Genomic DNA, 22,822 nt, shown 5'->3' with positions numbered 1-22,822 from the left:
CTTGACATAAATAAGACTTGTGAGGTGCCGATGCCCATTATGAGGCAGTCAATGAACATTGGGAATATCCTAGTGTATTGGAAACAAGCTAACATGGTAGTGTTTTTTGAAAAAAAGTGACAGGACAGACCAAGGCAGCTACATTCCTATGAGCCTCACATCAATTCTGGGTAAAATAATGGGATTGATTATCAGGAGTAAACTTAGAATTATTCACATGATAATAACTTAGTAATTAGTAACCAACATAGATTTAGAAGGAAAAGACAATTTCTGAACATACTTCTTGACTTTCTGAGGAAGTGATACCCCTAGTAGACTGTAGAAAGCCCTGAGACATTCACTCAGACTTTCAAAAGCTTTTGGCAAAGTTTGATACAAAAGGTGCTACTTAAGCTTAAAGTGGTGGGTGCTTTTGTAGAATCTAGGATTGGAAAAGAAATTGGTTGAAGGATCAGACACAGTGGGTACTTGTTAGGATAATAATTTCGGGGGGTGGCAAATGCTGAGTGGAATTTCCTAGGGATTGGTGATGGGGCCACTATGATTTCTAATTTACATGAATAACTTGGATTAAGAAGCTCAATGCAAGCTAGTCAGATGTGCAAATGATGCTAAACTTGGAAGGGCAGTTGGATCAGATGAGGCAGACAGGGACCTATAAATAATATAAGTAACTGGGTAGAACAATGGCAAATGAAATGTAATCTATACTAGTGTAAATTACTGAATGCAGAAAGAAAAAATGAATGACATATATAAAGATTTAATGAAATGTACAGAAATGGGTAAGGGTGAAGTTAACAGAGATCATGGGGTCTTAGAGGACTCTATACTGAACATGTCCAATCGCAGTAGAGCAGCAAACAGCAAATTGGATTTAGTACAAGCAGATAATGATTCTTTTCAAAATTATTTTACAAATCAATGGTTTCACTAACTGATGAGTTACTAAAGTAATCAGTTTCCAAACCATCAAAGTCTAACACAAACCAATGGTGCAAACAAGTACACAATAAGTAAAGCGTGGATCCAATTCGATGGTTTGAGATCATTAAATTCCATACTTTTCCCTAGTGTTGTACCACAAATTCACTGTTCATGGTGAGAAAATACAGGGAAATCAGCCAGGAAATACAGGGAAATTAGCCAAGAGTATGATGAGAATAATCAGCAGGGAGCATTTTAATTCCAAAATATCATATTTATTTTATTAATGAACCATTCATAAATACTGTTTGATTCCAATGTCTGACCCAGAGGAGTTGGAGAACAGAACCGATTTCACCTTATAATGCTCCAGAGAGTGTAACCTCCAAAGCTCCATGTTAGCCATTCACAATCCCCTTCTTGTTCACTTTAATGATTACCTACTGTCATATGATGTGCTCTGTTGAGGACCTTATGTTGATGATGGAAATGTAACAAATATTTTTCTGCAGGAGTTGCTGTTTATTCCTCTGAACTAATTTTTATCTTCTCCCAGCTTTTCTACATTCTTAACCCTTGCCCTTTCCCCTCCCCCACAAAACCTGAGGCCTACATAAAGCCCTCTACAACCAGGCAGGCAGGAAGCCACAACCACGGACTTCTCAACAACTGTCAACAATTCCTCAGTCCAAAACTACCTCTGGATGTAGCGCCTACGCTTCCAGATGAATGGCCTCTGTTGTCAGGGATGTGTTGCAGAGAAAGCCTGGCACTTGTTGTGATTTCTCTCAATGGTTTCTTTTCAGACACTGTTCAGGCAGTCAGCTGACACCGTGAAGTGTGCAAGACTAGGGGGGAATGATGTCCATGATATTAAAGCCACACAGAATAATGACCAAACTCATCTCCACTATGGCAGCTGGACTATTATTACTAGTGAACCTGGGGTTCAAACCTCCAACCACTAACAGTGAGGTAATATTGAACACCAAACCTTGTGTATATCGTGGTTTACCGCATCACTGATAGTTTTGGCACTAGCTGATTCCAACAGAACGAATGGTCCCAATATGGCCTTCTCAACAACAACAACTTGGATTTATATAGAGCCTTTTGCACGGTAAAACATCCCAAGGCGCTTCACTGATGCGTAATCAGACAAGAAGCATGCTGGGTTTTTACAGTGCCGTGCTCAGTTCTGGGCACCGCACCTTAGGAAAGATATATTGGCCTTGGGGGGAGTGCAGTGTAGATTTATTAGAATGTTACCTGGCCTCCAAGAGTTAAATTACAAGGAGAGGTTACACAAACTAGGGTTGTATCCCCTGGAATTTAGAAGATTAAGGGGTGATTTGATCGAAGGTTTCAAGATATTAAGGGGAACTAATAAGGTAGATAGAGAGAAACTATTTCCGCTGGTTGGGGATTCTAGGACAAGGGGACATAGCCTAAAAATTAGAGCCAGGACTTTCAGGAGTGAAGTTAGGGAACACCTCTACATGCAAAGGGTGGTAGAAGTTTGGAACTCTCTTCCGCAAATGGCAGTTGATGCTAGCTCATTTGTTAATTTTAAATCTCAGATTAATAGATTTTTGTTAACCAAAGGTATTAAGGGATATGGAGCTAAGGGGGGTATATGGAGTTAGGTCACAGATCAGCAATGACCTCATTGAATGGTGGAACAGGCTCTAGGGGCTAAATGGCCTACTCCTGTTCCTATGTTCCTATGCTACAGTTACCACATGTCATGTCTCAAATTACTTATATAATGTATCTAAAAATATTATTTTTTGATAGAAATCTATCTAATTTGCATTTGAATGAATCAACACTAACTGCTTCCATCGTCTCTCTGGAAGCCTGTTCCATAGATTGACCACTCACTCACTGAAATATTATTTCCTCAGATTAGTTTTGAATTTACCCCCTTCAAGTGCAGGCCATGTCCTCTGGTTCTACTGTTGAGGACGAGGTGAAATAGCTCATCATGGTCTATATTAGCTAGTTCTTTATTAAGAAGGGAACTATCTTGACTTTTTGATATGCGCTTGGACTTACAAAAGCCTTTGACAAAGTTCCATATGAAAGGCGCTACTTAAACCTAAAGTGGTGAATGCTTTTGTAGAATCTAAGATTGGATAAGAAATGGGTTAAAGGATCAGAAGCAATGGATACTTATTAGGGCAGTGACTTCAGGGGGTGGCAAATGCTGAGTTGAATTTCCTAGGGATTGGTGTTGGGGCCCCGACTCTTTCTAATTTACATGAATAACTTGGATTAAGAAGTTCAATGCAGGCTAGTCAGATGTGCAAATGATCCTAAACTTGGACGGGTAGAGGCAGACAGAGATCTATAAAATGAATTCAGTAAGATAAGTAACCGAGCAGAACAATGGCAAATGAAATTTAATCTATATTAGTGTTAGTTACTGAGTATAGAAAGAAAAAAATGGATGAACAGATTTAATCGATGGTGTAGAAATAGGTTAAAATAAATAAGTTAACAGAGAATTTGGGGTCTTAAAAGATTCTCCACTGAACATGTCCAATCACTGTAGAGCAGCAAACAACAGAGCAAATGGAATATTTAGGCAAAGCAAAAGAGTACTGTATCAATATTGGTGTAACTTTGCATCAATAGTTGACTACAGCAAGTTCTCTGACTATTTCCACTGACCTGGAAATGTTTGTATGATTGACAGCTAAAAAAGGCTGGTGAATGCAAACTACATGTTTAAAAATAAAGTACACAAACAAAACTCAGTCTATCTGCTCACTGAGAGGCACAGATTAGAGGTAATCAATCCTGATTTAACTTTTCATTTACAAAAAGTCAGTGTAAATGACATAAATTTTCTGATGGCTGATCCCATTGAGCGAATTTGCATAGAGACAGATACACGAGATTGGATTTAGTACAAGTAGATAATGATTTTTTCCAAAATTATTGTACAAACCAATAGTTTCACTAACCAATGAGTTATTACAGTAACCAGTTGCCAAAACAATAAAATCTAACATGAACCAGTGATGTAAGCAAGGACACAACAAGAGACACGTGGAAACAATTTGATGGTGTCAGATAATTAAATTGTATACTTTTCCCTGGTGTTGTACTTGTCCACATGCACACCTGAAATACACTGTTCATCGTGAGAAAATACAGGGAAATCAGCCAAGAAATACATGGAATTCAGCCTGGAAATACAGGGAAATCAGCCAGGATATACAGGGAAATCAGCCAGGAAATACAGGGAAATCAGCCAGGAGGATGTTGAGAATAATCAGCCAGGGAGCATTTTAATTCCTAAGCCCATATTTATTTTATTCATGTACCGTTCATAAATACTGTTTGAATAAAATGATTGAACCGGAGGAGTTTAAGAACAGAACCGATTTCACCTTATAATGCTCCAGAGAGTGTAACATCCAAAACTCCCTGTTAGCCATTCACAATCCTCTTCTTGTTCACTTTAATGATTACCTACTGTCATATGATGTACTCAGTCTTAAATTGATGATGGAAATATAATAAATATTTTTCTTCATGAGTTGCTAACTGTTTATTCCCCTGAACTAATATTTATCTTCTACCAGCTTTTCTACATTCTTAACCCTTGCCCTTTCCCCTCCCCCACAAAACCTGAGGCCTGCACACAGTCTTCTACAACCGGGCAGGCAGGAAGTCACAACCACGGACTTCTCCACAACTGTCAACAATTCCTCAGTCCAAAACAAACCTCTGGATGCAGCACCTACGCTTCCAGATGAATGGCCTCTGTTGTCAGGGATGTGTTGCAGAGAAAACCTGGCACTTGTTGTGATTTCTCTCAATGGTTTCTTTTCAGACACTGCTCAGGCAGTCAGCTGACACCGTGAAGTGTGCAAGACTGAGGGGGAGTGTTGTCCATGACATTAGTGTCACACAAAATAATGACTAAACTCACCTCCACTATGGCAGCTGTAATATTATTACCAGCAGATCTGGGGTTCAAACCTCCACCACTAACAGTGAGGTAATATTGAACACCAAACCTTGTGTATATCGGGGTTTACCACATCACTGATAGTTTTGGCACAATGCGATTCCAACAGAACGAATGGTCCCAATGTGGCCTTCTCAACAACAACAAAAACAACAATACCAACAACAACAACATGCCATTAAAATAGTAAAACATCCCAAGGTGCTTCACAGGAGCGTAAACAGGCGGGAAGCTTGCTGGGTTTTTACAGCGCTGTGTTAACCATTCGCAGCATGGATATCATTGTTCCTAAGGCTTTTAGTCTGTTTGAAACTTTAGTCTGTACATTGGGCTTTATGATTCTGGTATATAACAGGGATCTAGGAAACATAACTCATAAGACCACAAGAGAAGTCTGGTACCACACATAGGGGTTGAAATTACACTTTGGGTGTGTTCATGCTCGTGTATTTCCCAGTACTGACACACAGAGGACACTTCTCTGGGTCTTTCGCCATCCCCTCTCTGATGGACTTGCAGTTCAGCGATCCGGGGGGGGGTGCAGAACCTGCTGGATAGGAGAGGAAATGTGCTGGTGAAGCTTCTCAAAGCAGAGTTGGCTGCAAAGTTTAAAACTGGGCTTTTTTCTGCTGTGCACTGTGCTGAGGTGAGGCCGGGGTCCCGCTAATTCCTGGGGGACAGGGAGGGCAGCCTATCTCATACAAGTGCCTCGAATGGTGCAGCAGGAAAGTAGAAATCAAATAACGGAGTTCAAAACCAAAGAATGAAGCAGCGCAAGGCCAAGAAACCAAAACCAGCCGAAAATACGAGGACTAATCTCACCAGCTGGACAATTTACTAACTACTTCCAGGGACTGCGCACCTGCAGGAATGTACTTGGCTCCACTTTTAAAGGCACACAGAGCTGGGCTTGAATCAATGGCACGACGCATCAGAACTCCTGGGGCAGGAAGGACCTGCCCCCAACACACTCCCAAACAAGAGCTCTAATAAGGCTATATCACAGAACATCACCAGCCTCTTGTGGCCCCGGCACAGGCCCTTTGGAAAACCCAGGTTAATGTAAATCCAGTGCCTCATCTCTGAACTCAGTTTTCTGCTCTCTTTGTACCTGGCGGAGTGGAATTTGAGCCCAGTGACGATCAATAAATCAGTGGCGAGCTATCCGATAGAGCCATCCCAATGTGAACACACAGACCCTAACGTCCCAAAGAAAAGTGGTACCCACACAAGACATGGTGGATCAGCTTGATGCCAGTGTTACCAGTAACTGTGTAAGATCGCCAGTGGGTGTATCTACAAGTGCTGTGTAATATGTGATGGACCACAACCCAAGTAAATGTGCAAACATTGATAAAAATTCAATTTATGCCCCATTGATGGCCGAGTGGGAAAAGGCATTGTCTCATATGGTACTGAGCCATACAGAACAGAACTGCCCAGGTTCAATTTTTAGTCTGTGCTGAGTTAGCTGATCTCATTGTTACATGGACTAGGCTTGTATTCCCTTGAGTATAGAAGATTAAGGTGTGATCTGATTGAGATGTTTAAGTTGATTAAAGGAGTTGATAGGGTCGATAGAGAGACATTTTTGCCTCAGATGGGAGAATCCAGAACAAAAGGGCATAACCTTAAAATTAGATATAGGCCATTTAGGGGTGATGTCAGGAAGCACTTCTTCACACAAAGGGTGGTGGAAATCTGGAACTCTCTCCTCCAAAAACTGTTGAGTCTGGGGGTCAATTGAAAATTTCAAAACTGAGATTGGTAGATTTTTGTTAGGTAGGGGGATTAAGGCTTATGGAACCAAGATACAGATCAGCCATGGTCTTAATGAATGGCGCAACAGGCTCGAGGGGCTGAATGGGCTAATCCTGTTGCTATGTTCCAATGTTCCTATATTCTTCAGCTAGGAAAACATTTGAAGAGTGACAATTAGACACTTCATCCCTGAGCTATGATAGTGGGGGTGGTCGGGGCAAGGGGGGGGGAGGTGTGGGGGGTTAGCAGCCAGGTTCCCAGATCTTGATCAGTATTTGGCAACCCCATGCTCGGATCTGTGTGTGTTTATATGTGTACGTGTGTGTCTGTGTGTGTGTGTGTGTGCGTGTGTGTGTGTGTGTGTGTGTGTGTCGGGAGATAACAGGATCAGATTTAGCTCTGCAGCCCTCCACAGTCAAATGGCCTATTGTCAATTTTTGGGCTCACACATAAAGAATGGCTACAGCAGGGTTACAGGTCAGCTACTGGAAATCATGGCATCTAACACCAACAGGGAATCAGCTCATGAGAGGAATATCCACTGGCCAGGGCACAGCTCGTGTTACAGGGCAAGTCTAAACGGGAGATAAGAACAGGAGAAAACAATTGTTTTGCACATCATCCAGATCCTGCTTTACCTTTCACTCACCATGGCAAAATTATGTCAGTGGTTACAGCTGAGTTTCTGGAGCTAATGTTTGGTGCAGGAAATGATCCAAATATTGACCATGTCCCCTGAACTGAATAATTCCAGGTGTTAACTCCAGTGGACTGAGCATGACTTTGTACAAACTACAGGTGATCATTTCCTGTCATCTGTCAGTTATTTATTTCATATTCTGAGGAATAAAGTCTGATCTCACATTTTTTTAACCAAATCTAAACCCAATGATGATATTTAGAGGAAGCTGTGCCCATATTACGGCCCACTTGTCAGCAGATTTCTGCGGCCAGGATCACCAAACTGAGCAAATATGAGTCAGTGTTTGAATGTGGTCGAGGTGCAGTATATAAAGACTGAATGCTGAAAGGAAAAGGCAGAACAAGAGAGAGAAGCAGCTCCTTTACTGTTAGAAACCAGCCAGCTGATCACACAAGAGGCAGAATGAAATCCTTTCTCCTCATCATTGCTGCAGTGCAGATCCTCCACTGCTCAGGTACGTACTGGAGAGAGCAGCACCTCAGAAAGCAACGAGTTATTGTTAATGAGCTTCAGTCAGTGATATTTTACCAATGTTTAAACAGAATTCACTGAAGAATGCTGGAGTGTTTTGTACAACTTTCCTTTTCTCTCTGCAGGAGTACCAACCCCTGAGGATGCTCTGAGAGAGTCAGTTATAAAACTCAACGAAATCACCGAGATCACCAATCTCTGTGGTATAACCAGGAGAAGAGCAAAGGATGTAAGTGTGTCCTGGTCTAAGTGTGTTTCACTCTCTAAAGTCTACAAGGATATCACTGAGTTCAGTTAGACTCTGATTATTAAACATAAGCAGAATATTGGACCAAATTTTCCTGGAAAAAAAACGGTGTGTTAATGATGCAAATCGGCCAACATGTTCGGAGATTCAAGAGCCATGCCATGAATTGCGAATCTTCAGAACTTCTTGGTCGATTTACACCACTCGGCTGTTTGCTTCACACAAACAGCATCTCGCCCTTACCCTCTCCATTATTTTAAAGAACTTGATGGATTTGCGCATTGATTGCCCATTAAACTCGCCGCAGAAAGTTAGGACTCATAATTAACTGCATAAATACTCTTTTAACAACATGATAATTGTTAATGCAATGCCAATCAACTTCCCTGGCCCAGAAAGGGAACAGTTTACACCGTTGATTCTCATTCCTGCATGTAATAAATTGTTGTTAGGGATTTTAAAAATTTCAAATTTCAAATTTTTAATTTTTTTTCTTATTTTTCCTATATGTCTCTTCTTTCTCTCTGTTAATCCAATCTTTCTTTTCCTCTCTTTAGTTCTCTTTCTGTACCTGATTTGACTCTAATTCACTCTCATTCTCCGTCGTTCATCTGTTTCTGTATCAATCCTTAAATCTCATTGGTTACGAAGATACACCGTTGGTCCCGTTGTTCACTAAAGTCCCAGATGCTCCGTTTCCCTCGTTGCACCATTATCAGGTCGCTGTTCCAGCAAGTTATAACACAAATTATATTCAAGCTGAAGGGTGCAGTAAAAAGTCTAATTAACAGTGCATGCCACGAGATGCCCCGCTCCAGCAAGATTTGACCCGATTTATTACACATACAATAGTGGGTGAAGCTCAGTTAATGAGTAATTTTAAATCTTTGATTTTGAAGACTGGAATTGGAGCATTATTTGGAAGTGAGAATTGAAATTCTTCCAAGGTTGTGATTTGGGAATTATTTTACTCTGAAGTATTTTCAAATCCTAATCATCTGTCGTTCTTCTGTTAATTTCCTTCCCTTATTAAAGGTTCCAGCACATCGAGCATTTGTACTATGCTGCTGAAAGGGGCCATTTTGGTTGATGATTCTGACAGTCCCAGTGGAGACATCTGTTGAAAATAAAGAACTATGTTATTCTGAGCTTCATCTGACCAGAGTAAGAACACTGGATACAATAACACACTAATGACCTGTTTTCCTTTCATTAGATTTATCGCACAGGCAAATTGTCATACAACGTGGATTTAGCGTTCACTGTGAAAGAAACCGTCTGCTCCAAAAATTCTGGACTGGAATTTGATGATCCCAGCTGCCACTTCCGCACCAAAAAGACCGCTGTGAGTATTGAGTTATATTGTACCGTAAAAACCCCCATGTGTACTGAGTTATATCATAGAAAGGACCGTGAGTACTGAGTTATATTATAGAAAGGACCGTGTGTACTGAGTTATATCATAGAAAGAGCCATGAGTACTGAGTTATATCATAGAAAGGACCGTGTGTACTGAGTTATATCATAGAATGGACCGTGTGTACTGAGTTATATCATAGAAAGGACCGTGTGTACTGAGTTATATCATAGAAAGGACCGTGTGTACTGAGTTATATCATAGAAAGGACCGTGAGTACTGAGTTATATCATAGAAAGGACCATGAGTACTGAGTTATATCATAAAAAGGACCGTGTATACTGAGTTATATTATAGAAAGGACCGTGTGTACTGAGTTATATCATAGAAAGGACCATGAGTACTGAGTTATATCATAGAAAGGACCGTGTGTACTGAGTTATATTATAGAAAGGACCGTGTGTACTGAGTTATATCATAGAAAGGACCGTGAGTACTGAGTTATATTATAGAAAGGACCGTGTGTACTGAGTTATATCATAGAAAGGACCATGAGTATTGAGTTATATCATAGAAAGGACCGTGTGTACTGAATTATATCATAAAAAGGACCATGAGTACTGAGTTATATCATAGAAAGGACCGTGAGTACTGAGTTATATCATAGAAAGGACCGTGTGTACTGAATTATATCATAAAAAGGACCGTGTGTACTGAGTTATATCATAGAAAGGACCATGAGTATTGAGTTATATCATAAAAAGGACCATGAGTACTGAATTATATCATAAAAAGGACCGTGTGTACTGAGTTATATCATAGAAAGGACCGTGAGTATTGAGTTATATCATAGAAAGGACCGTGAGTACTGAGTTATATCATAGAAAGGACCGTGAGTACTGAGTTATATCATAGAAAGGACCGTGTGTATTGAGTTATATCAAAGAAACAACCTATGTCAGTGCTGAGCTTACAATCATTCAATAATTTTGATATATTGTGTTTTATTTTGACAGGAAATTGGTTTTTGCAAAAGTCATGTTCAATATTTTGCTGATGAGGTCATTGACATCGATGTGGAGTGTCGAGGTTTGAAGACGGTTGACAGCAACAGTGACTCATCAGAGTCAAGCGAAAACAGTATTGAGGTAAACTCACAATTATACAAATCAGGGGAATGGGCTTTCTAAAACTTGAGATTATATACAAAATGTCTCTTTGATGTCCTGAGCTAAACATATAAATGTTGATATTTTAACGCAGGTTGAAACCAAATCAGAAGTGACATCACTCGAGGAGTCGTCAAATGTAAGTATAAACTGGAACTTTTCCTCAGCTGATTATCAACAACAATAAACTATTGAAACCTGGATTCAACTGTGTCAGAATAGAGTCTAAGGCTTTTATTTAATTAAATGTTCACCCAGAGACATTGGTGAGGAGATACTGATGCTCAATTCCCAATGGGTGCTCTCGAACAATTGTCAAAGGATTGTTGAATTGACCCCAAGTAAAGAGGATGAGTTTGTTCTTTATTGAAGACAAAGAATTTTTGAATGGTCTAGAATGAGAGAGAACTCTCTCTGCTGACAACAACGATAGTATCAGGACTGATATAACTAATGGCTTCACGACGGCAGAATCATTTATTTCTCCTCATCTATTAGGGGTTCTGGGAGGGGGATAGTTTGGTCAACATAATAGAGATCAATTGATGGATAATCTCACCTTTCATTAATTTAACCATTGACCCCACAGCCCCACTGTGCCAGGGCTGTATTGATTATTGCTGCACTGCAGAACATGAGATGTTTGATGGGGACTTCTCCACTCCAACACTGAGCCACTGAATCTCAACTCTGAAATTTAGAGTTAACATTCCGCTGTTTATGATCTAATATCATTTAAACCTTTCGTTTGGATATGATCATAAAAATCAGGATTATTTACAAAGTGTCTCATTCACCCTCTTTGCTAAAGATATAAATATGAATGTTTTAATACAGGTGAAAAGCATGTCAAAAGAATCATCGTTCGAAGAGTCTTCAAATGTGAGTATAAACTGGGAATTTTTGTCAAATTGTTATCAAAAAGAATAAACTGTTGAAACCTGGATTCAGCTGTGTCAGAATATGGTCTGAGGCTTGTATTTAATTAAATGTCCACCCAGGGGCAGTGGGGGAGGGGGTCCTGAGGCTTTATTGCTATTGGATGTTCTCCAATCATTGGAAAGGATTGGTGAATTGACCCCAAGTGGACAAGTTTGTTCTTTGCTGAATTTTAGAATGGTCTGGAATCAGAGAGAATGCTCTCCACTGACAACAAACTTGGTGTCAGGAGAGATACAAGTGATGGGTTCATGAGGGCGGCATCATTTATATTCTCCTCATCTAATAGACAATAATTGCTGGGTCTCAGGAGAGGGGGAGTTCAACACAATGGAGACCAATTGATATATAATCACACCTTTCATTAGTTTATCCATTGACCCCACAGCCCCACTGTACCAGGGCTGTATTGATTATTGCTGCTCTGCAGAACATGAGATGTTTGGTGAGGACTTCTCCATTCCAACACTGAGCCATTCAATCTCAACTCTGAAATGTAAAGAGTTACCACTTCCTCATTGATAATCTAATATCATTTTACCTTTTGCTTGGAGATGATTGGAAATGTTGGGATTATTTACAAAATGTCTCATTTACCCTCTTTGCTAAAGATGTAAATATGAATATTTTAATACAGGTGAAAAGCATGTCAAAAGAATCAGCACTGGAAGAGTTTTCAAATGTGAGTATAAACTGGGACTTTGTGTCAGATAATTGCCTTCTTGATCATGATTATCAACAACAATAAAACATTGAATTTGGATTTAACTGAATCCATCTGAAAATTACAATTCTGTTTATTTTGATCATTCCAGGAACACAGCGATGAATCAAGAGCCCGACACTAACCATGAATGAAACTTCTGAAAGGCCGAGCTTGGTGTGAACACACGATCTCATTCAGATTCAAGAAGATGACATAAATTGTACTTTATTTGTTCATATATAAGGGGGGACCTGGGGTTCCTGACTGTACATTTTACTGTAACTGGGAGATTCTATAGTTTGTAAATGTTCTGTCCTTTGGTGTCTTGTATTCTGTAGATCATATTAAAGTTTAAGTGCAAGATTTTCTGATGTTCTCCACAACTGTTGTCACTCCACTCTGGACTCCGATATCAAATTTGTTCTTGTTGGGGGTGGGCTTTGTCCCTCCCATTCTCCTCCGAGATGGCCTGTTCCATCACCATGATGCACCCAGATAGTCTACTGGTTGACTGCTCAGGGCAGATGGTTAAATGATCATTGAGAATGACCAATTTTGCACTTCTTGTATTATACTGCCAATGTATGTGTTATTGTTTGTTATACCATGGTAAATTATAACTGTATAATTGCTGCAGACATGCTATATTTTGTTTTCTTGAAAACTGATGAATAAATGACTTTTTTTGCTTGTAAAAAATGGAGTTTGTATTTCATTCTCTGTTTACTGCCTTCAATTCTAATTATTTGCTATAATATTATTTTCTCTAAAATTATATTGGGCAAAAAAATAATGGTGATTTGGCCTTACTTTTTTTTAAGAGGGCGGGGAAGGATAATGTAATCCTCAAGCTGAGAGATCCTAGTGTTGTGTTGAGCAATCCTGGGTGAAGTGCAGAATAAAGCCTCAAAAGTTTACCTTGTATCCCAACCCTACTGCTTGGACCTATCCCCAATTGGAATGGGGCTAGAACTGTCTGAATTTAGTTGGCATCGGAGTTTTACAGTGAGTGGAGAGAGAAGACTTTAATCCCATCAGTCTGGGGTGATATCAAGCCTAAGTCCCAGCTGTAAAGTGTAACATTCAAACTCATCCAACCACCATGGCATATGGATTTTGCGCAGTTTAATACAACTATAAATTATAGATTCTGAAAAAATATATAGATCCCACTGATTAAACAGACGAAGGCTGAATTGGGAATTGAAAAGTGAATAAAATAAACAGGAATGCAACAATGTTGTGAGGTACATTACAAACCACAGTGAGTTTGTCCTGGGCTTAAGTTCAGAGGTAAAGATCTCTGGCGCAATGGAAAAAATAGATCTAAAGATGAGCTGAATGCACTTCACCTGAAGTGAACAGCCAGGACAGCTTTTGGCGATATGTCTCCTCCACTGCCAATTGGCAGCTCTGTTGTCTCTGGAGTATTAAGAATCCAAAGATAGCAGATGTTGAGCACAACAAATATTCCTTATGGGAGACAATAGAGCAACTAAGTATATTAATATGATTACATATAGTATGATGGTACTGCACACTTCTGCAAAAGAGAAAGGTCTTGGATCATCTAAACTAAGTTGACAATTTATGCTTCTTAAGGAAATTTACCTCACGATTGTGGATAAACTGCACCTGAGACATGGCTAGGTGTGGAAAGTTCATGTCCAGAACCAAAAGTAAATATGTGGGGGCAGCCATTTTGTGCAGGACCCCCCCAACCCTGATGTGACATTATAAATATAATGGATGATAGGCAGCACACCCAAACTCTTCTGCCATGTAAAATATTTTCTCACCATTTTCTTGGGAATTGTTGGGTGGGGGGGTAAATTATTTGAAAAAATTGTTTTCATTACTGGAAAAAAATACAATATTAATATAAATACAGTTAGCAGTTGAGTTTGTGCATTTATAATTTATTGTAACCATTCTCTTCTAGTTACTCTGCTTAAATAAAAGGTCTGACAGCATTGAATACAGCAAAAATTAAGGCCAGATTTGAAATTCATGAATCTATTGTAGCTTTAACACAAAAGTATATTGTCAGTGGAATCAGGCTTCAGGCAAAATTTATGGTGCAAATCTTGTTTCCATAGTGATGGTGGAAATATTTATTTCTTGCCAGGTTCCTACCTGCCTCCACTGGATGTGTTGCCTCTTTGCTGTGGTATTGGTTGGTTCTACAGGCATAGGCCAGACTCCAGTACCTCGCCCAAAAGGCCATTATTCATATGTCAGCCTTGACAGAGAGAATAGATTGGCTATTCAACTGCAGGGGGTGTATCAGAGCATGGCCTAACCCTGCCCTCACCCTCCTGAAATCTGCACATTCACATTTTCAGCAGGATAGATATGGGAATTCTGGCCAGTCACTGACTCGATGAACTTGCTGGAGTCCGATGCTGAAAAATGTAAGTAGCCACACTCTGTTAAACAATGGATGGGGAGATGTTGCACATTTCCCACCATCCATTAGATCAACTTAGTGGCCTTGCTGCTCATTTGTTTTATTGCAATCATGAAAATGGACTGTGACGCACACTGTTGGATGTCAGATCCTTAGCAGTGATGTTGTTAAGATGACATCAGATCAATAGGGCTAGATTTTCCTCTTTGGGGCCAAGTCGGATGGTCATTGAAGATGCATGGCAGGCTCCTGGTGGGATGCTCACCACCAAGAGTGAGCCCTTCAGTGCCCCAAATCACGGCAGTGCTGCAGCACCTTAAGAGGCAACCGAGCATTTAAATGGGGCCGGAGCTCCGAAGACCAGGGAATTGGCAGCCTGCTAGGCCTCGGCCTACACAGGAAGGTAAGTGGAGGCCAGATTGGAGGGAGAGAAGGCCACTATGAAATTCTCTCTCTCCATCGGGAGACCTCAGGGCAATTGTTGCTGCCTCCCAGGGCAGCAGCGTCATTGTACTGCCACCTTCCACATGGAAGTGGTGGTACTTCGAGTGAATGCCAGAAAAATCTGCCGGGACCTGGCCCCACCCTCTTCCCCATTTGCGTGTAGTGGTGAGAAGGGGGGCCAGTGGTGGTCCCGACAGGGCTGGGAGAGGCTATCCAGGTTGGGCCGGTGAGGCGGCAGTGGGACTCACCACCAGATTGTGCTTCATTTTCCGTCGCCATGCCACCCCCATTTTGGCCAGATTTGCAGAGAATAATCCACTTTTGCAACTATTGTTTTAAAACAAACTCTAATACTGGAAGCTTTAACTTCACATCTCACTGTAAATTTACCAGCGACTGAGATCATTCAAAATGGTGTTTGAATCCAATTCACACACACATCATTATAACTGAATTCTAAACAGGCTGTGACAAGACTATTACTTCCCATTTACAGCAAAGAGAAGGGACATTGGAGGTTTTCTGGAAATCAATATAGTTTACACTTAATTCAAAGTTGCTTAAATCAAATTATCTGATAATTCAAACATTTTAGCGCTAAATTCCCACTTTATTGCGTTATTTAAGTTGGTTAATTCAATTATTGGATCATTTGATTTATTTTAGGACAAAAAATGATTCTGAATTTACTCTGCCTTAAGGAACCAATCCATTCCTGCCTAGTCCTGTGTACCTCATTCATGTAAATTTATCCTGACTATATATTTACAGTCCATAATGGGCAAAAGTGAATAGTTCACTCAGATTTAGATTTGTGTGGTTTGTCTCCACTCCTTTGGAAGGTAAGGTGTATCTCCACCACATATAAAGGAGTATTTCTGAGAGTGGGACAAAGCTGTGCTGATGATAAAGAGACAGAATCCATGCTTGTTGTTATTTATCCTTATACTTTCTTATCTCCAGTCTACAGAAGCTCACATTCTCGATGCCAAGAAGAAGCAGCCGCTTGCTCCCTGACTTCTGCCGATGCTCCCTATGCCAGCATTAGGAGGATGTACCTCAGTTTGCGCCAGACAAGTGCCAGGCAATGACCATTGTAAACACCTGAGGAAGGAGGAAGCCTCCGAAAGCTTGTGGAATTTAAAATAAATTTGTTGGACTATAACTTGGTGTTGTAAAATTGTTTACAATTGTCAACCCCAGTCCATCACCGGCATCTCCACATCATCTCCAACAAGAGAGAGTCTAACCACCTCCCCTTGACATTCAACGGCATTACCATCGCCGAATCCCCCACCATCAACATCCTGGGGGGTCACCATTGACTAGAAACTTAACTGGACCTGCCACATAAATACTGTGGCTACAAGGGCAGGTCAGAGGCTGGGTATTCTGTGGCGAGTGACTCACCTCCTGACTCCCCAAAGCCTTTCCACCATCTACAAGGCACAAGTCAGGAGTGTGATGGAATACTCTCCACTTGCCTGGATGAGTGCAGCTCCAACAACACTCAAGAAGCTCGAAACCATCCAGGACAAAGCAGCCCACTTGATTGGCACCCCATCCACCACCTTAAACATTCACTCCCTTCACCACCGGTGCACCGTGGCTGCAGTGCACAGGATGCACTGTAGCAATTCGCCAAGGCTCCTTTGACAGCACCTCCCAAACTCGCAACCTCTACCACCTAGAAGGACAAGAGCAGCAGGCACATGGGAACAACACCACCTGCACGTTCCCCTCCAAGTCACACACCATCCCGACTTGGAAATATATCGCCGTTCATTCATCGTTGCTGGGTCAAAATCCTGGAACTCCGTTCCTAACAGCACTGTGGGAGAACCTTCACCATACGGACTGTAGCGGTTCAAGAAGGCGGCTCACCACCACCTTCTCAAGGGCAATTAGGGATGGGCTTTGCCAGCGATGCCCATATCCCATGAACGAATAAAAAAAAGTTTTCTCCACTTTTCATAGGGAGATGACACAACCTCCATTTAGATACTCTCTGTCCAGTGTAACTCAGGTTGGAAACTAAATGGGGGAACAATCAGCCTCCACTCTCTCAGCTTGTCTCTGAGGAAACAGCCATCTGTAATGGTGGCATTGCCCCATGTCCCATGACCTAAGTCAGTCTCGGAGGAAACAACCATCTATAATGGTGGCATTGCCCCATGACCTACGACCCAATGACAGTCTCTAAGGAGAAGGCACTACTGATTAGTACTCAGCACACAGCATCATTGTATTGCCCAAGAAGAGACAAGTATTAATTTGTCTTTCAGATAACTACAACAGTTATACTTACTTCTGCATGTACAAATATGTTGTGTTGGTTTTTGATTTTATATATAGTGTATATTAGCAGCAAGGACCATTTTTGTAGTAATGTTTGTCAAAGGGATTTTTTGCTTCAAGCAGCAAAATGCTCAAGAAATTGACTTTAGATTGCACAAAGTTACAGTGAATTATCATCACACGTTTTGTTGGGATCGTACTGTTCGTGGAAGGTTTTTCCTGGAATACTACGATGCCCCCAGGTATAAGAAATGGCATTCTGTAACGTCCAAGGCCAATCATTCAACTCTTAAATGCAGAGAATAGACTTTTGCCTTTGCTTCTCACAGTATCTTCATGCCTTTTAAGTCTCGTCATGACCTTAACCTCAAGCTGAATCTTAATCTTCTCCATCTGAAAAAAATAATTGGGAGGAAGCATCAGTAAACAGAAAATAAAATAGAAACATATAATAAATGAGGAATTGGTAAAGTGAGCAATGCTCAAATTTCTTTGTTTCCCTCATTCTTCGGCTGGAAATTTCCTTGGAGCTGTTTCCACTGTGCCACTATAACCTCACCAGAAGTGTGGTGGGATCCCTGTTCACGGTGTTTCTCTGTGGTTTCTGCTGATCTTCTGCTGATGTCACATTGGGAGACACCCTGGCAGGAATTTTACCCCAAAGTGTTCTTGTATGATATAAAGAACTAAAGCGGACAGTCAGTGATTTACCAATCTCCCGTTAGATGTGAAGTGCATGTACACAACAATTTCAAAAGGAACCTCTGCTTGGCAACCATTTTAAAATAACTCTAGATGTTGAAAGGGTAGATTGGATCCTAATAGACATTTCATTGCTTGATTTTATTACTATTTAAGAAGATTTGTTGTATAAAGTTGCAGATTATGATGATCTCTCAGTTTGAGTACGAAATCTAGCATCGTTTATGCTGTATACACATTGCAATTAAGCAATTGGTTACATCCAGATTGCACAAGTAAGTCAATCTGCAGATGAAGTCTGTATGCTCGCAGGACCTGTTGAATGTAAAGTTGTTTAAACCTTAAGAAATCTATTCCTTTGTCCTCAATGAATCTTAAAACAAGTTCAAAGGAAAAAAATACAAAGGCATTCCTGTAATTGTAGAAATTTATACAGTAATATTAACTGATGGAAGAAGTTTCTTTGAGTGGGATCAGGCACAGAAAAATATCCTGAAGGCTGTATTTACCCAAATATATTCAAAATTTTGGTTTAAATTTTGGGTAAGGCCTATATGCAAGCTAGTAATAATTATTTTCCTCCCAGGGAGAGGCCTCACGTTTGGTGTAAGGCCTATATGACAGGGGCAGGGTATATTCAACTAAATATGGTATTACTGATACCACAGAACAGACTTTTTAATTAAAAAAATTATCATCCATTTATTTTCTTTCTTTCATTTAACGTTTAATATTGGTGTCAGCTTGGTTCGGTTGGGAGCATTCTCTTCCCTCTTGGACATAATATTGTGTGTTCAAGCCCCAGTACACAACAACTTGAGCATATAATATTGGCTGACCCTTCAGTACGATACTGAGGGAGTGCTGCATTGTCAGAAGTGCTGTCATTCAGATGAGACGCTAAATTGAGGCTCTTTCTGCGTGTTCTGGTTGCTATGTTTGCCTACATAACATCAGTGGCTGCACTTCGAAAGTAAATCGATGGTTGAGAGATGCTTTGGAATGTCCAGAGGATATGATCAATGCAAATGATCTTTTAGTTTTGGAAAATTTCAATAAGCATTTCAGTTTTTAAAAATAACTGAGTATATCAGCACATAATGTTTAATACAATTCATTTTCTTCCAATTTACAGTAAATTACTCTGCTGTATCAATATAATACATAAAAATGCCTGCTTGTTTGTATTCTGAGATCAACTCGTGCAGTTGCAGTGATTTGCACTGCAGCCCAGATCTTAGTTTTTAAACAGTCACACCATTAGCACGGATGTTTATCTGCTTGCCTCTGAGCAGTTTAGTATTTTCTAACCAGCTACTCAGGGATTTCAGTCGGGTTGTCTGAGGATACAGCCTTGCTTGTGGGTATATGTAAAGATTTCCTCAGCGATAGTTTGATGGTTATGACTGACTCAGAAGATAAATTTGTTCAAAAAGATGATATACTCCCACATAAAGGCACCGCCTAATGTACTATCAAGCTATATAGAGCATAGAGTCCAGAGTTGGATTCCCAATCTGTGCAGAGTTGGCTGATCTCAGTCAGGGCAACATTAGGGGCAGTATAAATGACCTTAGTGTCTCTGGGTTAGGGAGGAGACAAATCAGCCTGGGTTTCTGCTTCTGATGGCTAAACAATGAATCATGCTGGAAAGTATGCATGTGTGGGCTGTGGAAGAGAATGGGATCAAACTCATCTGTGGTGTCTGGAAAGGTCCCAGCGGATTGGAAAACTGCAAACGTAATACCCCTATTCAAGAAGGGAGTGAGACAGAAAGCAGGTAACTACAGACCAGTTAGCCTAACATCTGTCATTGGGAAATGCTAGAATCCATTATTAAGGAAGTAGTAGCAGGACATTTAGAGACTCATAATACAATCAAGAAGAGTCAACATAGTTTTATGAAGGGGAAATCATGTCTGACAAATTTATTAGAGTTCTTTGAGGAAGTAACGGGCAGGGTGGATAAAGGGGAACCAATGGATGCAGTATATTTGGATTTGCTAAAGGCATTCAATAAGATGCCACATAAAAGATTACTGCACAAGATAAGAGCGCATGGTGTTAGGGGTAATATACTGGCATGGATAGAGGATTGTCTAACTAACAGAAAACAAAGAGTCGGGATAAAAGAGTCATTTTCAAAATGGCAATCTGTAACTAGTGGGGTGCCGCAGGGATCAGTGCTGGGGCCTCAACTATTTACAATATATATCAATGACTTGGATGAAGGAACAGAGTGTCTTGTGGCCAAATTTGCTGATGATACAAAGATAGGTGGAAAAGCAAGTTTTGATGAGGACACAAAGTGTCTGCAAAGGGATATTGACAGGTTGAACGAATGGGTAAAAATTTGGCAGATGGAATATAATATGGGAAAATGTGAAGTCATCCACTTTTGGGAGGAAAACTAAAAAAGCAAAATATTATTTGAATGGAGAAATACTACAAAATGCTGCGGTACAGAGGGATCTGTGTGTTCTCGTACATGAAACACAAAAAGCCAACATAAAGGTGCAGCAGGTAATCCAGAAGGCAAACGGAATATTGGCCTTTATTTCTAGGGGGATGGAGTATAAAAGCAGGGAAGTCATGCTACAACTGTACAGGGTGCTGGTGAGACCACACCTGGAGTACCGCGTACAGTTCTGGTGCCCTTATTTAAGGCAGGACATACTTGCATTGGAGGCAGTTCAGAGAAGGTTCATTTGGTTGATTCCGGGTATGGAAGGGTTGTCTTATGAGGAAAGATTGAACAGGTTGGGTCTATACTCATTGGAGTTTAGAAGAATGAGAGGAGATCTTATTGAAACATACAAGATTCTGAGGGGACTCGATAGGGTAGATGCTGAGAGGATGTTACCCCTTATGGGGGAATCTAAAACTAGGGGGCATAGTCTCAGAATAAGAGGTCGCCTGTTTAAGACAGAAATGAGGAGGAATTCTTTACCCCAAAAAGCTGTGGAGGCTGAGTCATTGAATACATTCAAGGCCGAGTTAGACAAATTTTTGATCAGCAAGGGAGTCAAAGGATATGGGGAAAAGGTGGGAAAGTGGAGTTGAGGTAAAAATCAGATCAGCCATGATCTCACTGAATGGCGGAGCAGGCTCAAGGGGCCGAATGGCCTACTCCTGCTCCTATCTCTTATGGTCTTATGGTGCCCTCGTTGGTTGAATAATCTCCCAATATTTAATGTCTAGGCTCTAGGTTGAGAATGACAAGGATCTGGGCCCCAGCAAGAATCTACAGGGATGAAACTGGTCTGCGCTCATAGTGTGAAATGGGCTCATAGTGAATAGTGACTTCAGTGGAAAAGGAAATCGGGCAGGGTGTAAAATGGGCTATTAATTAACTACGAGCCCGTTTTGTGCTACTGGCGAAGACCAATTTCATCCCCCTACTTCTTCAGGAGAGGATGGGAGATTTTTGGGGGTAAATATGGAACTGAAGGTGCAGTGTGCTTGAGATATTCTTGGCCAGTAGTTACAAACAAATTAAAATGAAGGTCATCGACCTGAAACGTTATCTCTGTTTCTTCCTCCACAGATGCTGCCTGAATTGCTGAGTATTTCCAGCATTTTCTGTTTTTATTTTAAATACAAACAAATCACAGGTTTCACCTCTTTTGGACATTTGCAATGGATACTGGGAAATACAAGGTTCCGCGTTTCCGATGTAACCTTTCAAAAACTCTCGGGTAGCTGGTTAGGAAATGTTAACTTCTCGGAGGTTTTGCATCCTTTAAACATTTACCTTTAATTTAATATTTAACTTTTCAAATACCGTTTTAAATGACACAACCTCTTCCCTTCTATAACTTTTCTCTTTTTGTTCCCTAGAACTATTCTGGTGTTAGTTGAGAACAGGATTGGTATTGGCCGTGATGTCTCCATGAATGAATATCCTGCTAACACTACATAAGAACATAAGAAATAGGAGCAGGAGTAGACCATCTGGCCCCTCGAGTCTGCTCCGCCAATCATTCAGATCATGGCTGATCTTCGACCTCAACTCCACTTTCCTGCCTGATTCCCATATCCCTTGAATCCCCTAGAGTCCAAAAATCTATCTTTCTCAGCTTTGAATATACTCAACGACTCAGCATCCACAGCCCTCTGGGGTAGAGAATTCCAAAGATTCACAACCTCTCAGTGAAGAAATTTCTCCTCATCTCAGTCTTAAATGGCTGAATCCTTATCCTGTGACTGTGCCCTCTAGTTCTAAACTCTCCAGTCAGGGGAAACAACTTCTCGGCAGCTACCCTGTCAAGCCCCCTCAGACTCTTGAATATTTCAATGAGATCACCTCTCATTCTTCTAAACTCCAGAGAGTATAGGCCCATTCTACTCAACTCAACCTCTCTTCATAGGACAACCCTCTCATCCCAGGAATTAATCTGGCGAACCTTCACTGCACCGCCTCCAAGGCAAAAAATCCTTCCTTAGATAAGGAGACCAAAACTGTACACAGTACTCCAGGTGTGGTCTCACCAAAGCCCTGTACAATTGTAGTAGGACTTCTTTACTCTTGTACTCCAACCTCTTTGCAATAAAGGCCAACATGTCATTTGCTTTCCTAATTGCCTGCTGTACCTGCATGTTAACTTCCAGTGTTATAACTTTTCTCTTTTCTACATACCCACAGAGACACAAAGAATGGCCACTTGGGAGGAAGGGCTAGCAATGGCTGCTCCCCACAC

The 22,822-nt window shown here is 40.8% G+C and overlaps 2 protein-coding genes across 2 annotated transcripts in view; one reads left to right on the top strand and one right to left on the bottom strand.

The window, feature by feature from the left end:
* Nucleotides 1-7,697: 7,697 nt before the first annotated feature.
* On the top strand, nt 7,698-12,942 carry LOC137323367 (secreted phosphoprotein 24-like). The gene is made up of 8 exons (XM_067986854.1): nt 7,698-7,833; nt 7,976-8,079; nt 9,314-9,442; nt 10,471-10,602; nt 10,718-10,762; nt 11,461-11,505; nt 12,200-12,244; nt 12,378-12,942. Exons 1-8 carry the CDS (start codon nt 7,698-7,700, stop codon nt 12,408-12,410), a joined length of 669 nt encoding a protein of 222 aa, XP_067842955.1. The 3' UTR covers nt 12,411-12,942.
* A 1,239-nt stretch (nt 12,943-14,181) lies between these two features.
* The window catches only part of LOC137323885 (thioredoxin domain-containing protein 6-like), a 51,875-nt gene continuing 43,234 nt past the window's right edge, over nt 14,182-22,822 (bottom strand). Inside the window, exon 21 of the mRNA XM_067987932.1 lies at nt 14,182-17,813. Coding sequence (XP_067844033.1) covers nt 17,800-17,813 — 14 coding nt within the window. The 3' untranslated portion in view covers nt 14,182-17,799. The remainder of the gene's footprint in view (nt 17,814-22,822) is intronic.

Source organism: Heptranchias perlo, chromosome 7, assembly GCF_035084215.1.
Source record: "Heptranchias perlo isolate sHepPer1 chromosome 7, sHepPer1.hap1, whole genome shotgun sequence".
Lineage (NCBI taxonomy): Eukaryota > Metazoa > Chordata > Chondrichthyes > Hexanchiformes > Hexanchidae > Heptranchias > Heptranchias perlo.
Note: the sequence above shows the minus strand (reverse complement) of the source record. Positions and strands in the feature narration are given on the sequence as shown.

Excerpts from the sequence above, each read along its gene's own strand:
- LOC137323367 (XM_067986854.1), top strand. The coding sequence starts at position 7,698 with ATGCTGAAAGGAAAAGGCAGAACAAGAGAGAGAAGCAGCTCCTTTACT. Across the intron at positions 8,080-9,313 it reads CCAGGAGAAGAGCAAAGGAT|ATTTATCGCACAGGCAAATT; the intron begins GTAAGTGTGTCC and ends TCCTTTCATTAG. Across the intron at positions 9,443-10,470 it reads TCCGCACCAAAAAGACCGCT|GAAATTGGTTTTTGCAAAAG; the intron begins GTGAGTATTGAG and ends TTATTTTGACAG.